Source organism: Nannospalax galili, unplaced genomic scaffold (genome assembly GCF_000622305.1).
Source record: "Nannospalax galili isolate Female #2095 unplaced genomic scaffold, S.galili_v1.0 scaffold120, whole genome shotgun sequence".
In the NCBI taxonomy this organism is placed as follows: domain Eukaryota; kingdom Metazoa; phylum Chordata; class Mammalia; order Rodentia; family Spalacidae; genus Nannospalax; species Nannospalax galili.
This window is the reverse complement of record NW_008350324.1, coordinates 5,274,509-5,291,847: the sequence shown is the minus strand read 5'-3', so window position 1 is coordinate 5,291,847 and position 17,339 is coordinate 5,274,509. Positions and strand designations below refer to the sequence as shown.

Sequence of the window (17,339 nt, the reverse complement as noted above, 5' to 3'; positions counted from 1 at the left end):
GAGGGAGGGAGGGAGGAAGGAAGGAAGGAAGGAAGGAAGGAAGGAAGGAAGGAAGGAAGGAAGGAAGGAAGGAAAAATGGGCTGGGAAGTAGAGACAGGAGAACAAATTCAAGGTCATCTTTGGTTGCACAGCAAGTTTAAGGATGCATAAGACCCCGTCTCAAAATGCCAAAACAAACAAGAAGGGAAATACAGAATCACAAATATAATCCACAGCCAAGCATGATGGCATACACCTTTAATCCCAGCACTCAGGAAGCAGAGGCAGGCAGATCTCTGTGAGTTCAAGGCCAGCCTGGTCTACACAGTGAGTTCTAGGTTAGTTGGGGAGACCCTGTCTCAAATATACATTAAACCCAAAAATATAAGGAACTGAAAGGCAAATGAAGTTACCTTAGCACAATGAAGATCCTTATGTTTCTTCAATAGTTTATCAGCTTGCTGAATTGCCATTTTATTATTCCCATTATCAAGATAATCTGGGAAAAAAGAAATTGAGTTACTATATTCTTTTACCAAACATGAGAAAAACAGTTTCCTTTGAGATGTTTCAGAAAGTATCTTAATTTGTCATTAAAAACATCACAGGAGGGGCTACTGCTGATTCTTCTATAACTGTCCAGCAGCAGCCCCTTGAACTGTACTAAGTAAACTTCTCTTTCTATTCAAAATAAAAACAAGAGATAGGGTGTTGACACACCCTTTTTAGTCCCAGCACTGAGGCAGAGGCAGGAGAATCTCTAAAGAGTTCAAGGCCAGCCTGGTCTACATAGTGAGTTCCAGGCCAGCTGGGCTACAGGGAGACCCTGTCTCAAAACAACCAAAACACAAAACAAAAACAGAGAGCTGGATGTGGTGGTGTACAGCTTTAAACCCAGCATTTGGGAGGCAGGTAAGCAGATCTCAGTGAGACTGAGGCCATCCTGGTCTACACAGCAAGTCCAGGCCAGCTGGCTATAGGAAGACCCTATCCTTAAAAAATTAAAAAAAAAAAAAAGGCTAGCCAGGCGTGGTAGCACACGCCTTTAATCCCAGCACTTGGGAGGCAGAGGCTGGTGGATCTCTGTGTGTTCTAAGGCCAGCCTGGTCTACATAGTGAGTTCCAGGACAGCTGGGGCTACAGGGAGACCCTGTCTCAAAAAGACCAAAAAAAAAGGCTTGGTGCACACCTTTAATCCCAGCACTCAGAAGGCAGAGGCAGGTAGATCTCTGTGAGAATGAAGCCAGCCTGGTCTACATAGCAAGTTTCCAGGTCAGCTGTGGCTACAGGGAGACTCTTGTTTAAAAAAAAACAAAAAACAACAACAACAACAAAAAAAAGCAGGGGGGAAGGGCTGGAGAAATACACTTGCTGCTCCTCCAAGGGGGAATCCAATGCCTCTGGCCACCACAGGCACCTACACTCATGTGCATATACCACACTCACACACAGGATTAAAAAACAAATCTTAAATCTTAAAAAAATCCAAGACCACACATTCAGATAACAGATCATTCTTAACTTGTTTTTTAGATATTATTTTACCAGTTTTTAAAATATTTTATTTAGTTTTATGTGTATGAGTGTTCTGCCTCCACGTAAATATACTATATGCATGTAGTGCCTGTGGAGGCCAGAAGAGAACATCAGAACTCCTAGAACTGGAGTTACGGGTGGTTGTGAGCCTCCATGTGGGTGTTGGAAACCAAACCTGGGTCTTCTGTAAGAGAAGCAAGTGTTCTTAACTGCTCAACCAACTCTCCAGGCCATATTTGTTTATTTATTTATTTATTTATTTATTTATTTTTATTTTATGTGTACAAGCATATTGTCTACATGTCTGTAAGTGCATCCATGTCATGCAATGCCCTCAAAGGTCAGAAGAGGGTGTCAAATTCCTCTGGAACTGGTGTTATGGATAGTGTTAGAGTCCAGGTCTGCAGACAACTACTCCTCATAGCACTCAGTAAAGCCCCATTGCAAAACAGGAAGCCCTGAGACCCCTTGCAAAACAAGAACTGGCCAGGCAGCTGCATTTACAGCTGTTTCAGCACAAAGCTGTTTCCCAGATAATTTTAGAAGACAAACAGGCCCTGCACCCCGAGACCCACTGATGTAAGAGCTGTCTCAGTACAAGCTGCTTCCTCCTGATAAGTTTCATAATGTGTAGACCCCCTTAAGGCCCTGCACCCCCTGACCCACTATTGTAAGAGCTGCCTCAGCATAAGCTGCTTCCTTTAAGATACGTTTGGAAGGGAAGCAGACCCCCCCACCCCTTAATCTTACAACCCAAGACCCCGCTGATGTAAGAGACTGTCTCAGCAGAGATTGCTTCCTCCTGGCAGGATCCAGACCATTCTGCTTGGAATAATTTTTCCCACGTTCCACACTCCCTAGCCCCCCTACAAAAGCTCCCAGCCAACAGCTTGTAAACTCACAGTTCCTCCATCCTGAATTGGGGACTGACCCATGCACTTTCTCTGCCAATAAACTCTAGCCCTATCCCCCCAGAGTTCTTGTCTGTGTCCTGGTGCTTTCTCCCAATCCACTTGATTCACCTATCAGATAGCTGTTAGCTGCCATCTGAGTGCTGGGAATTGAACCCAGGTCCTCTGTAAGAGCAGCCAGCACTCTTAACTACTGAGCCATCATCTCTCTAGCCCCATAATTTTTTTTTTTCAGTCTTTTTGAGACAGGGTCTCCCTGTAGCCCCAGCTGACCTGGAACTCGCTAGACCAGGTTGGCCTCAAACTCACAGAGATCCACCTGCCTCTGCCTCCCAAGTGCTGGGACTACAGGCGAGCACCAGCATGCCCGGCCCATAATTATTCATTTTTAATGTATGTGTGTGTTGATTTGTGAACATGAATGCAGTACCTGTGGGGGCCATAAGGGGAATCAGATCCAGATCCTCTGGAAGAACAGTACATGCTCTTAACTGCTGAGCCATCTCTCCACCCCTTAGTATGTATTCATGGGGCAGGGGGACATGTGCACACTTGAAATAATTTTTTTTTTTTTTTGGTCTTTTTGAGACAGGGTCTCCCTGTAACCCAGCTGACCTGGAACTCCTTATGTAGACCAGGCTGGCCTCAAACTCACAGAGATCCGCCTGCCTCTGCCTCCCAAGTGCTGGGATTAAAGGCGTGTGCCACCATGCCTGGCCGAAATAAACTTTTTAAGGAGAAATTCTTGGGCTGGCAAAAACTGTTCAGCAGGTAACCATTGCTTGGAGCTAAGTCTGATGACCTGAGTTAGATCCTACAGAGAACCAACTACTAAAAGTTGTCCTCTGACTGTGGGGGCTGTATGTCTCACACAGATATGCTAAGTAAACAACTGTTTAAAAAAAATGTTTAAGGCCAGGCTTGGTGGTGTACACCTTTAATCCTAGCGGGAGGCAGAGGCAGGCAGATCTCTTTGAGTTCTAGGCCAGCCTGGTCTACACAGTGAGCTCCAGGCCAGCTGAGACTACAGGGAGAATCCTTTTTTTTAATGTTCAATCTTCCAAATCTTCCTGATGGACCATGCTCCCTCAATAAAACAAAGTATTTACTAAGGATTGGAAAGATGGCTAAGCAGTTTAAGAGGACTTTCTCCTTTTGTAGGGGACCTGGGTTTGGTTCCCAGCACCCACATGGTAGCTAACAACCATCTTTAACTCCAGCTCCAGGAGATCTGATGCCCTCTTCTGGCTTCCATGGGCAGTGCATACACATGGTGCACTTAACATATATGTCATCAAAACACTCATAAGCAAAAAAGTAAATAAACAAAAATTTTTTAAAAATTAAGTATTGGGGGCTGGAGAGATAGCACAGCGGTTAGGAACACTGACTGTTCTTGCAGAAGACCTGGGTTTGAATCCCAGCACCCACATGGCAGCTAACAACTGTCCGTAACTCCAGTTCCAGGGTTTCCAACAGTCTCTTCTGTCCTCCTCAGGCACTGCACAACACGGGTGTACTTACCTACATGCAGGCAATACGCGCATACACATAAAATAAAAATAATAATTTTTTTTTAAAAGAAGTTTAAAAAACGGAAAAAAAAGATTTAAAAAAATTAAGTATTTACTTTGCCACAGAGCTAACTATAATACAGTGAAAAAAATTAGAGGTAGTTTGACCCAAGAGCCTAGGGGATGGGGAATGAAGCAGGCAAGAATGCAGGGGAAAGCGCACGTTCAAACAGCAGTCAGAACCAAAAGGAGACTCCACTTTGAAGTGGATGTTTAGGTTCCCAAGCTATTTAGGCTTCAAAATCAACTGCTATCTTTTGAATACGTACACACAATTTGAATACATACACAAACGATTACCACATTCAAACCTACCCAATGCCTCAGTTAATAATTTTTGTGTAGTTAGAACATTGTATATCTTGACAATTTTTTCAGTAAGCCATATAGTATTAACTGTAGTTCTCACACTGTACCTAGAACTCTAGACATATTCATCCTACATGACTGTCGAGTCTGTATCTTTTGACCCCCATCGCCCCTTTCTCTCCCCCTCCACACCCTTATAACCACTGTTCTACTCTATGTGTGCATCTACACATTAGCTCAGTCAGGCAATAGTTTTCTTTCTGTGTCAGCTTATTTCACTTAGCACAGTGACCTCCAGACTGTCACAACGCTATCATCTCCTTTTTTCACTTTTTAATTTTTTGTCTTTTTGAGACAGGGTCTCCCTGTAGCCCCAGCTAGCCTGGATTCACTATGTAGACCAGGCTGGCCTTGAACTCACAGAGATCCTCCTGCCTCTGCCTCCCAAGTGCTGGGATTAAAGGTGTGCGCCACCACACTCGACTTCATCTCCTTTTTTAAAGGTTCAATATTTTCCTTTTCTTTATCCATGCATCCATCAATGGAAACATGTTATTTTTACACTTTGGCTATTGTGACTGATGCTGTAACCAACACAGAAGCAGACATCCAGGAAGCCAAAGTGATTTCTCCTGAATACATACCCAATAGGCTGGGTCACATGGTAGCTCCCTAGTGCTGGAATTACATGTGTGAGTGAGCATCACACCCAGCTATTTTTAATCTTTCTTTCTTTTTTTTTTTTTTTTTTTTTTTTGAGACAGGGTCTCCCTGTAGCTGCAGCTGTCCTGGAACTCACTATGTAGACCAGGCTGGCTTTGAGCTCACAAAGATCCGCCTGCCTCTGCCTCCCAAGTGCTGGGATTAAAGGTGTGCGCCACCAAGCTCGGCTATTTTTAATCTTTTTTTTCTTTTCTTTCTTTTTTTTTTTCAGAGCTGAGGACCGAACCCAGGGCCTTGCGCTTCTTAGGCAAGCGCTCTACCACTGAGCTAAATCCCCAACCCCTATTTTTAATCTTTTGAGGGTGCTCCATACTGTTCTTTAGAAGTGTGATCTATTACAAATCTTAAGGTTTATAGTGAGTGACCCACAATAACATTCTGTTAAGGGAGGAAAAAGCAATCAATCATTATTTTGAATGTTAACAAAAGAAAAATCTGTATTTTAAATGGGAAAGGTGGCAGCTGTCAGTCCCAAGTACAGACAGGAGAGTCACATCCTGCTACCAGGTTCTTCGCTTTCAAGGATCCATACCAGCATGAAGAGCTTAAGCCAACTGTGGCCCCATGGCCCAGAGATTGACCTCAGACCCAAATATGACATTTTTTCCCCTCCATCAACTGTTTACTAAAACTTTTAACAGCCACACAGGCACAAGTGGTTCATCCTTTAGTCTTTCTTCAGTGCAATTAGTCTTTCTTAATGAGTAGCAATAATGCAAAGTAAAAATGCAAGCCTCATTCTTTGGGAATCACAACCCAAAGAAGAATGTCAAAGACTGAAAAGCTGCAGTATCAGCCTGAATACTCAGTATCTAACACCACTTTCCTTAAACCCCTAGTTCAGGTGACAGGCCATCATCGGTCTTTACAGAATGCCCAACAGAGACAAACCAACAAGAATAACATCCTCTCAATGTTGATCTCTGTCCTAGTTTGTTTTTTATTGCTGCAAAAAAACAGTGATCAAAACCAACCCTGGGGGAAGGGTTTATCTTTACTATCTATTATTGAAAAAAACCAAGGCAGGAACTGCAGCAGAGATCAAGAAATGCTGCTCACTACTTGCTCCCTAGCTTCTGCTCAGCTAGCTTTCTTATACAGCCCAGGCCCACCTGTCTAAGGATGGCACTACCTACAGTGGACTGGTCCCTTCCAAATCAACTAGTAATTAAGAAAATGCCAGCCAGGCATGGTGCACGCCTTTAGTCCCAGCACTAAAGACAGGCAGATCTCTGTGAGTTCAAGGCCAGCCTGGTCCACATAGTGAGTTCCAGAACAGCTGGGGCTACAGGGAGAACCTGTCTCAAAAAGACCAAAAAAGAAAATGCCTCAGGGGGAGGGGGCTGGAGAGACAACTCAGAGGTTAAGAGCACTAGCTGCTCTTGCAGAGGACCTGGGTTTGGTTGCCAGCACCCACGTGGCAGCTAACAATGATCTATAATGCCAATTCTAAAGAATCCAACACCCTCCTCTGCAGGCACTGCACAACATGTGCACACTTGCATACATGCGCGCAAAACATCCATGTATATAAAACAAATAAATCAAAAAAATATTTGGGGGCTGGAGAGATGACTCAGGAGTTAGGAGCACTGACTGCTCTTGCAGGGGACCAGGGTTCAATTCCCAGCACCCACATGGTGGTTAACAACCATCTGTAGCTCCAGTTCCAAGGGATGTGACCCCTTCTTCTGACCTCCGAGGACACCACACAACATGAATATACTTACACACCTGCAGGCAATACACTCATACACATAAAATAAAAATAATAAATAAAATATTAAAAAAAAAAATTTTTAAAGAAAATGCCTCACAGACATGGCCACAGGCCAATCTGTGATCTAGGAAATTCTTCAGTTGAGGTTCCCTTTTCTCAAGTGACTCTAATCTGTGTCAAATTGATAAACTAGCCAGCTCAATCTCAATCTGAGTCTGTGACTTGTGACTCAGTCCTTCCAGTTCCAGGTTCACAGAGCATATCTGGTAAAGTGTAATCCCATCTCTCAGCAGGCTGAGGCAGGAAAATGAGGTGCTTTTCTTTTAGGAGGTAAGGTGGGTTTCACTATGTAGCTCAGATCAGCTTCAAACTTATGTAATATAGTGTGGCTTTGAACTCTGTGGAATCTTCTTGGTAACCAGTAACTATAACACTGAAAGTCTATCAGAAAGCTATGGGGAACCCCAGATGGAAAAGCCTAAATATTTTGAGTCTGAGGTTATCATGGCAGCTACAGAATTTCCATTTTGAAGCTTCATCGGATTAAGTTGAATAATGGGGAGCAAAGAACTGGTGTCACCTAATGACTTGTCTTCACACAGCATTTATAAGAAAGAAAATCTCCCTTTATCCAAAAACCTGGATGGAAGGTGCCATTCTAAAGTCTATGAGAAGCTAAAGGACCCTCCTTCCTCTGACACAACTTTGGTATGGCCTCAAAGCCAACACCTTCTGCCCGGAACATGAGGAATGAGCACAAGAAAACTAGTCTGAAGAACCAAATAGAGAGAAAACAAGGCATTCAGAGAAAAGCAACCAAGAACAAGGCTCTAGACCCTGATAGCTACCCAGTTTCCTTGAGGACCTGGGATACTCCTGCCCTCTACTCCCACAAGGGATTCTGGAAACCCTCTTAACTTGGGCTGGTATTGGGGGTTTCTGTTCTTTGGGCTCAACTCTTAAACTATGTTATAGTCAACCTGATGTCAAGCCCTCTTTCCCAATGCACAGGCAACTGCTGAGTAATTGGTCACTAACCCCTTTTGGAAAGTTGGCTTTCATTTTACTTTACTGACCCGCTAAAATGAATTTCTTGGAGAAAACAGGTCACTAGACATGATACCCCTAATCTATTTTCTTATTTTTTTTATTACTTTTATTTTATGTGTATGAGTGTACTGCCTGCATGTATGTAAGTGCATTCATGTCGTGCAATGACCGAGGAGGTCAGAAAAGGGTGTTGGATTGCCCCGGAATTTAGAGTTACAGACAGTTGTTAGATGCCATGTGGGTGCTGGGAATAGAACCCAGGTCCTCTGCAAGAACAGCCAGTGCTCTTAACCACTGAGCCAGTACTCCAGCCCCACCTAGTCTTTTTAGCAAATTTTTCTAAAACTATTCAAGAGTAATTATGGTTTGGCTGAGGACAGCTGTTGTTCCTTTAGAAAAAGGAGTGAGCTAGCCAGCTTTTATCCCAGCACTCAGGAAGCAGATTTAAAAAATAAAGGGGGGGGGTCAGCACACCTTTAATCCCAGCACTTAAGAAGCAGAGGCAGGCAGAGGTAGGCAGAGGCAGGCAGATATCTGTGAGTTCAAGGCCAGCTGGGGCTACAGGGAAACCTTGTCTCAAAAAGATCAAAAAAAAAAAAAAAAAAAAAAAAAAAAAAAAAAAGGAGTCAAGCAAATTAGCCTCCCAGAAATTAGAGAGAGGAAACAATAAGCGGTATAGTTACAGTGATGCTCACAAAGCACCCCAAGGTAAGCACCATTGCAAAGGAAATATCTCTAGGCAGTCCTCACTGACAGTGCTAGAAACGCACAATGGTCTCTTCTAGTTCCTACACATTAAAGACAACACAGTTTGGCTAGGTTTTCCCAACTTCCCGTTTTCCCTGTTTCTTTTAAACAGGGAAAGAGGTCTCAATTTCACAAGTATAGGAATGTAGATGAGAATTTAGCAACATTTGGTTTTTATTGTACTTCACAGTTTTGTGTTACAGCAAATGTAACAAGTTTCCATTCATGATAACAATATATAGTATAAAATTGGGGGGGGGGGGGTAGAGGTTGGAGATGTGTTTTTGTTTTTGAGACACAGTCTCAAGTAGCCCAGGCTGGCCTCACACTCAAAGATCCACCTGCCTCTGCCTCCTGAGTGCTGAGATTTAAGGTGTGCACCTTAAATTTTAAGGTTTGTCTTGTTAAGCAGGGCATGGTGGCACAGGCCTTTAATCCCGGGACTTGGGAGGCAGAGGCAGGCAGATCTCTGTGAATTTGAGGCCTACCTGGTTGGACATAGTGAGGTCCAGGCAAGCTGGGGCTACAGGAAGATCCTGTCTCAAAAAGACCAAACAAACCAAAACTTTGTCATGTTTTTAATGATGGGGAGGGTGGGTATGTGCACTTACATTCAGATGCCTCACAGAGGCTAATAGAGAAAGTTGGGTCCCCTGGAGCTGGAGTTACCAGGAGCTGTGAGACGCCTGACTTGGGAACCAAACTCAGGTTCTCTGGAACAGCAGCATGTGTTCTTAATTGCTGAGCCATCTCTCCAGCCCAACCTTCAACTTCTGATCTTCCTGCCTCTATCTCCATAGTCCTGGGATTACAGGTATGCATCATCATGCCAGTTTATAATGTGCTAGATATAGAACACAGGCCTTTGTGCATGTTAGTCAAGCACTCTACCAACTAAGCTATATCCTCAATCCCTCCAAAATAAAGTCCAGTTTAATCTAAGTTTAAAAGTCAACTCAATGCCAAGTCTAATGGCACATACCTACAAAACTAGTTAGAGACAAGAGGATCAGGAGTTCAAGGCCTGCCTGGGCCACAAAGTACATTCCAGTGAAACTTTGGGGCTATATAACAACAACAACAACAAAGTAAACCAGGAGTAGTGGTGCAGCCTAGAAAGCTTATAATCCCAGCACTATGGAAATGGAAGCAGAAGTTTGAAATCAGCCTGGACTACCTGAGACCCTATCTAAAAAACAAAACAAGGGCTACAGAGATAGCTTAATGAGTAAAATGCTAGCTGTGAAAGTGTGAGGCCCTAAGTTCAGATCCCCAGGAGCCACGGAAAAAGCCCAAAGTGGCAGAGCCTCCTGCACCCCCACCTCTGTGGGGAAAAAACATGCAGAGACAGGTATATTCCTGGGGCCTCTGGCCAGCTACCCTAAACTGAAACAATGAGCTCCAATTTCAGGGAGAGATCCTGTCAAGAAATAAGGTAAGCCAGTGAAATGGCTCAGCAGGTTAAGGCACTTGCTGCCAAACCTGACAGAAGGAGAGAACCAACTCCTTCAAGTTGTCTCAGTCAATCAATGCAAGCCTCCAAAGTGAAGCTGAAACAAGTCTTCTGACGCTGGGATGGCTTACGCAGCTGAGTCCCTGCTGCAGCTGCTGTCTCATCTCACTTCCACTCGAATCTCTACATCCCAACCACACAAGTCTTCTTTTTAGATTGTAGGTGGGCCATCTCTTCACCTCACTCTTCTTCCATGTCAAAAGCAGAACATAACTTGAAGAGGGCACTTTTTCATTACCTGCCCCAACAGCCCAGATAGATACCCATACTGCATATTCTCAGGCAAGCAGCACTTTTCCTTCGAGTCCTTAGCACAAATGCAATGATTATATGTGTCATAGCTTAAAATGTATGGGGTGGAGATGTGGTTGGGTAGAACGCTCACCTAGCATGCACAAAACCCTGAGTTCAATCCCCCAAACCCCATAAAACTAGATGAGGTGGCAGAGCCCATAATCCCAACACACAGGAGGTGGAGGCAGGAGGCTCAGAAGTTCAAGGTGATCCTCAGCTATATAGCAAATTCTAGGCTAGCCTGGGCAACATCACACCCTATCTCAAGAAGAAAAAAAAAAAACAATAAAAATAAGATATGTCATGGTTTAAAAAAAAATCCTTTATTTGGATTAGCTGACAGGTTTCTTTATGCTCCATGCTTTTAACTGTATCCTGTGTAAACTTCAAATATTTGTAAGTTTTTCTTTTGAATTTAAAAATATTTTTAGAGCCAGGTGTCGTAGCCTACCCTTTTAGTCCCAGCACTCGGGAGGCAGAGGCAGGAGGATCTCTGAGTTCGAGGCCAGCCCGGTCTACATAGCAAGTTCCAGGCCGTAGAGACCGAAAGCAGGAAGTCCTGCTAAAAAAAAAAAAAAAAAAAAAAAAAAAAAAAAAAAAAAAAAAATTTATCTAAGGCATCATCTTTTTCACCCCCTAACAAATTCAAGGCCTACACAAAAGCTCTACCACTGAGCTACATTCCCCAGGTAGACATGGTTTTTTTTTTTAATAGTTATATTTTCAAGGCAAGCGAAAGAAGGCCTTTTTTTTTTTTTTTTTTTTTTTTTTGAGACAGGGTCTCCCTATAGCCACAGTTGGCCTAGAACTAGAGACCAGGTTGGTCTCCATCTCACAGAGATCCACCTGCCTCTGCCTCCCAAGTGCTGGGATTAAAGGTGTATCCCACCACTCACAGCCATTTCTTTCTTTTTTAGAAAAATAACTTATTATTTTTATGTGTATGAGTGCTGTGTATACATGTGTATAAGTGCAAGAGGGTCTTGGATCCACTGGAACTGGAGTTGCAAGCAGTTGTAAGATTCCTGATATGGGTGCTAGGAATCAACCTCAGGTTGCCTGCAAAAGCAGTATGTGCTCTTAACCATGGAACCATCTCTCCAGCCCCTAAATATTTTTTATTACATCTACTGCCTGTGGAAGTCATAAAACAACTTCTTTCTTTCTACCATGTGGGTCCCCAGGAAGAAACCCAGATCATCAGGCTTGGAGACAAGTACCTTTACCCATTGAGCCATCTTGCCCAGCCCTAACATTATAAGTTAATGATGGCAGAAGGAAATACTGGAGCTCACCAACTCAAACATAAGTAACAAATCTGGTGTGAACTACACAGCAAAAGAGAGTAATTTCAAGAAGCCAGGAGGGTATGGTGGCACAGACCTATAATCCCAGAACTCAGGAGAGTAAGACAAAAAGATCTTGAGTTCCAGGCCAACCTGAACAATGTAGTGAGTTCAAGGCCAGTCTGGGCTATATAATGAAGCCCTGCTGAAATTAAATAAAAAAGAAAAAGGTTATTCCAACTATAGACACAAGCAGAATTTCAACCCACTACAATTTCCCAAGGAAACAATATGCACGAAGAACTGAAGTTCAGTCCAATGCAATGTTTCCAACTGTTGTAAAATTGTAAAACCTTGCAGTACCAATGGCTGCTGTACACGGGTGGCAGAGCTTCTGAACTTAAAGGGCTGGGCTCCCCAGGAAGAAGACTGTTTAACCCCAGCCCTACAATTTACTCTTACAACAGGCTAATCCTGCTGGCCTTTGGTCTCCTACTATAAGCACAATGATCTTCCCCACCACATAGCACAGCTAGCCCACAAGTAAGCAGTCAGTACACATACTTACTGAACTTTTGACTGCTAAGCCAAGCCCCACCCTAGATGAGCTTGTTCATTTGTTGGCTAATGGATGCCTCAATTCAAGGATTAACAGTTATTTAGGAGAACTAACGTATTTAAACAACAAAACTCTGGAGTTCAAAAGTCGAAAGTGCTATAGTCAAGGCCAGCTTGCTTTTCTTATTCCTGTCACTTATATTAATCACTTTAGAAGGCCTCTTCTAATCCTCTTCCCATGTAGCTATAACAAAAGCTACATAACTCAGTCTTCAGCTTTGAGAACATGACTGTCACTTCTGATTAATATAGCCTGTTGTTTAGCAATGCAAAATGTTACTTTTTATATACTCTTAATTCTAAATGAATACAAAGCCAATAGCATTCTTTGTTCTTCTTGGTCTTTAAGAACAATGTTATGAATCAAATTATTTCTAAAAGTATTGAGACTTTTTAGTTTAAAAAAAAAAGTCTGTGGACTGGAGAGATGGCTCAGCGGTTAAGAACACTGTTCTTGCAGAAGACCCGGGTTCGAATCCCAGCACCCAAATGGCAACTAACAACTGTCCATAACTCCAGTTCCAGAGGATCTGACAGCCTATTCTGTCCTTCTTGGGCACTGCACGACACAGGTGCACTTACCTACATGCAGGCAATACAGGCATACACATAAGATAAAAATAATTTTAAAAAAAATGTCTGAAGAGGTTGTCAGTATAAAGCTATAAAGAATGAGTCATGAACCCTGAATTCAGTTCTTAGATTCTATTACCCAGAGGCAGAAGGATAGCTGCAAGTTTGAGGCTAGCCTGATCTACACAGAAACAGGAGAATATGCAGCAATGGGGAAATGGAAATCAGAGTCCTCTGTCTCTCCTAACTCAACACCTCTGTGTCCTTAGACGAAACAAAGTGAGGCAATTTCTAGCACAGTGAATTAAGACAGTATGTGTTTGGAGTTCAAATCCCAAATCCAGCTGGGTGGTTTTAGACAAATTACATATCAGTTACCTCATCAGTTTTAAACAAAAAAGGTAGGGGGTGCCCAGGTGTGGTGGTGTACACCTTAGGTCCCAGCATGGAGGAAGAAGCAGGCAGATTCCTATATGATAAAGGCCAGCCTGGTTTACCCTGTATTTAAAAGAAAAAAGGGGGGGGGGGGGTTGAACACTGTGTGAAGATCAAATGAAAGCACAGGGCTGGTGTTGCTAGACACAGGTAATCTTAAGGTATGGCACCATACAAAATCACACACAAGATGGTTCTGCAGGTAAGGGTGCTTGCCAAGCCTGACAACCAGTTCAATCCCTGGAACCTACCTGATAGAGAGAACTGCCTCCTAAAAGTTTCCTCTAACTTCCACATGCACACAGTGGTATGTGTGTGCTACACACATACACACAGACACACACACAAACCAAAAAAAATTTTTTTCAACAAGTATATTAAAATGTTATCAAGGGCATGGAGAGATGGCTCAGCGGTTAAGAGCACTGGTTGTTCTTCCAGAGGACCCTGGTTCAATTCCCAGCACTCACATAATACTCATCTGTAACTCCAGTTCCCAGGGATTCACCCCTCTTCTGGATTCTGCAGGCACTGCATGCAAAGATGCACTTACACACATGTAGGCAAACACCCAAACACATAAAAAAAATTTTTTTAAACTTTATCAAAAGCACATGGGCACTAGGTGTGGGGCCATGTGTAATCCCAGCACTTGGAAAGCAGAGGTAAAAGAGAGCTGCAAGTTCAAGCCCAATATGCTCTACAGTCCAGGCCAGTCAGCGCTACTTAGTGAGACCCTGTCACAAAAGGTTACACAAAGAAATAAATAGAAAAGGAAAATAAAAAAATCAGGACCATGTGTGCCAATTTGACAAGAACACCCACCCCTGCCAAGGAAAAAAAAAAACTTAAAAAAAAAAAGTAAAATGCAGACCCACACTGTAAACAGGAGGTCTTTTTGCAAAAGCCATTGACCTTGAAGCTGCTGCACCATTACCTGAAGCAGACCAAGACCATCTAAGAGGGAAAAAAATGCAAAAGGAACCATTTCCAATGACAGGACAGCTCAGTTACTGCAAAGTGTCTCTCTCAGACGCAATTCTGTGATTTATTTTTTTTCTCACTACCAGGGTAGCAAGATGACATCAAGGTTTATCTTAAGACCTGCGGGTCTGAGACAGCTGGACAGCGATCCACCACTAAACACGCGTAAGGCAAGCTACAGAGAAAAACCAGAGACCAGGTGCAGAAAGAAGCCCTCCATCCAGCAGCCGGGTCTACCCTCCAACACCGGCTATTACAGTCTCTTCCCGGCTATTCTGGGCTCGAGACCCCCTCCCCCCGCCTCCCACGTGTGCTCTGAGCAGCTGTTTCTGTATAGAGCAGCTCGGAGCTGGGAGTCCGAGATCCGAGGCCTGGAGCCGGGTAACCTTGCGTTAGCCCCTTCCTCTCTGGACCTCAGTTTCTCCACGTGCACCAGAGTTCATCCAGTCACCATCCCCTTAGTCCCCATTCTCATGAGCAGAACCATTATTACTGGGGAATTTCCCCTCGGGTAGACGGTCTCACCCTCAAACCCGAGCTGGTTTTCACTTGCAGGAAAGACCCGGGTGTCCCTCGGAGCGCCCAGAACAGTGCAGCCTGGTGGCGGGGCTGATCTCCACAAAAGGACCCGTCGCACCCGACCTGACAGTTCTGCCGACCCGAGGCTGCGCGAGCCGCGCAGCTACCACCTCAGCGCTATGGAAGGCCCGGCCGGCGCCTACGCGAGGCCGCTACTGCGGCCTAGTGTCCCCGCGTGGCCCGCCCCCTCGCCGCCCCGCACAGCGTGCGCCCTCGGCGGCCCTCCTGGACCTTCGTTCCGGACAGGGAAGACCTCGGCTTGTCAAGCTGGCCACTAGGCTGGCTCCGGGCACTCACCGTAAATGGGCCGGAGGCGCCGGTCGTTAGGGTCTTGCACATGGCCCCGCGTCGCCATGATGACAAGCGCAGAACAGCAGTGCGCATGCGCTGGGCAGGCCCCGGGGAAAGGACTATTAAAGGGCCAGCGTCGCGCCCGCTAGTATATCGCGATAGTGAAAGGGGTTACGGCCGAGTGCGCCTGCGCAGAAAGGAAACCTCATCTTTAATTGCTACTGTAGTTTGATTTTGCCAATGGAATAAGCTAGCCTGGGGAGGTGGTTATTGGATTTGAAAATCCCTTCCCAGTACTAAAGAGTGAGGAGTAAGCTCTCCAGCCAAATGAAGGCTGGGTTGCTCCTGATATTCCCATTGGCCTTCTGTCCTGAAGACCAAGTTGGAGTTGTTAAGGAACCAGCAATTCCTGGGGTGCTGGAGGAGAGTGAAAGAGGGGGAAAAGGGCTCACCCACTTTATAAGTCTGCCAAAAAATGAGAACCTTCCACCTTCTCGGTGGACTCAGCCAACCTAAAAAGATCCTACGTGAGCAGTAATTCAGTGCAGTGCCCAGACACTGTTGCGAGCTCTTTTAAGTATATTAATAGCACTAGCTACTATTACCTTCGTTTTTACATACAGATTTTTTTTCGTACAGCATAAAGTTGCTATTGAGGGCTACTTACTTGACATATTCTTTTAGGCCTCAATAAGTAAATTAGATAAAAGCCATTCTGGAGATTTATTTGTAGTAGGGAGACAGGCAATAACTAAAAGAATATATGAAATGGTGGTAAGTGCTACACAGAAAAATTAAGTCGAGGGGCTGAGGAGATGGCTCACAGTCAACAAAGTGTTTGTCTTGCAACCATGAGAACCTGAGTTCAGATGCCCAGCACCCATGTGAAAAATGTAGGCATAGCTTGTTTGTGTACCTATAAGCCCAGTAGTGTAGAGACAAGAAGATCCCTTGGATTTCCTCTTGTTGCTAAAACTCCTTCCTGGGGGAGATGTAAGCAGTGTCCACTCCCCTCCTCCCTCAGTCCAGTAGACAAACAGATATGATTCTACCACAATTCACTCTGGCGAACCAATGAGTTTACTGGGCTTACATACAGAGCATTAATGAGTTACTTATTAGAGTGTGGGTACACATACACGCACACACACACACACACACACACACAAAGATTGCACCGAAAAGGCCCCACCCAGCATGGATGATGGCTTCCTCATAGCACCATAGATAGAACAGCCCTTTCCCATAGTCTTCTCCAGTGTATACATTCTAGCCTTTCCCCAAGGCCAAGGGCCAACTATGGCAGAGTTGCCCACAAAAAGTTGGAAGGAGTAGCTAGATGCTCAGGTGAAGGCCTTTCCCCCTACTCCTCCTTCTATGAGGGAAGGTCAACAGTCATCAAGTGCAACTGGCAAGCACAGCTGAATTCAGGAAGATGGCATCTGTCTGTCTCAGAGGATAGTCCTGTACAATAGCTAGCTAGGCAGTCTAGCCAGTAGGCAAGCTCTAGGTTCAATTCAGACCCTGTCTTAAAAAATAAAGTAGAGATCAACTGAGATTGAAGAAGATACTTGACATTGCCTCTGGCCTCCATATTCATGCATACACATGCACACTCACCCTCATACACACACAAAAAGAAAAAGTAGAGACTGAAGAATTGGAGGAGGAGAGAGTTTTAATATGTTGGCCAGGGGAATGAAAACTCATTAGAGAAAACAGCAGCTGTCAAAGATAGGAAGTGGGAGAAAGAGGCAGGTGTGTCAGGATTAGTGGGATCATGACCTAAGACCACACTAGTCCTGGTCACTGAAACTCACACCTAGGACTTTCTGAGTGCAGTCAACTCTTAACTACCTTGTTTCAGGCCCAGCACAGTTCCCCAGTGTTGACTTGAACAACCTCTGTTTGATTCATTTTTCTGATTGTTTCCTCCTTTTCTGGGCAATTTGCTGTCCAAATAACAGGAGGTGAAGGTACTAGAGAGATGGCTTAATCAGTAAATGAGGACCTGATTACAGATCTCCAGCACCCACATCAAAGCTGGGCTCTCCAGTGGAGACAACGCAGATCTTTGGCGCTCATCCACCAGCAAATCTAGCCAAATCAATGAATTCTCAGATCAGTGTTAGAAACTGTGTCTCAAAAAATAAGGTGGAGAGTGATTGAGGATGGCAGTGTTAAGCTCTGACCTCCATATACACACAGTGTACCTG

At 44.3% G+C, this 17,339-nt stretch overlaps 1 protein-coding gene across 1 annotated transcript in view; it reads right to left on the bottom strand.

Moving 5' to 3' along the window:
• Naa25 (N(alpha)-acetyltransferase 25, NatB auxiliary subunit) overlaps window positions 1–15,228 on the bottom strand; it is a gene marked incomplete in the record, with an annotated part of 72,738 nt that extends 57,510 nt beyond the window's left edge. The window contains 2 exon segments of the mRNA XM_008847514.3: window positions 394–479; window positions 15,130–15,228. Of these exon segments, the coding sequence (XP_008845736.1) occupies window positions 394–479; window positions 15,130–15,187 (144 nt within the window).
• Between the last annotated feature and the right edge of the window lie 2,111 nt (window positions 15,229–17,339).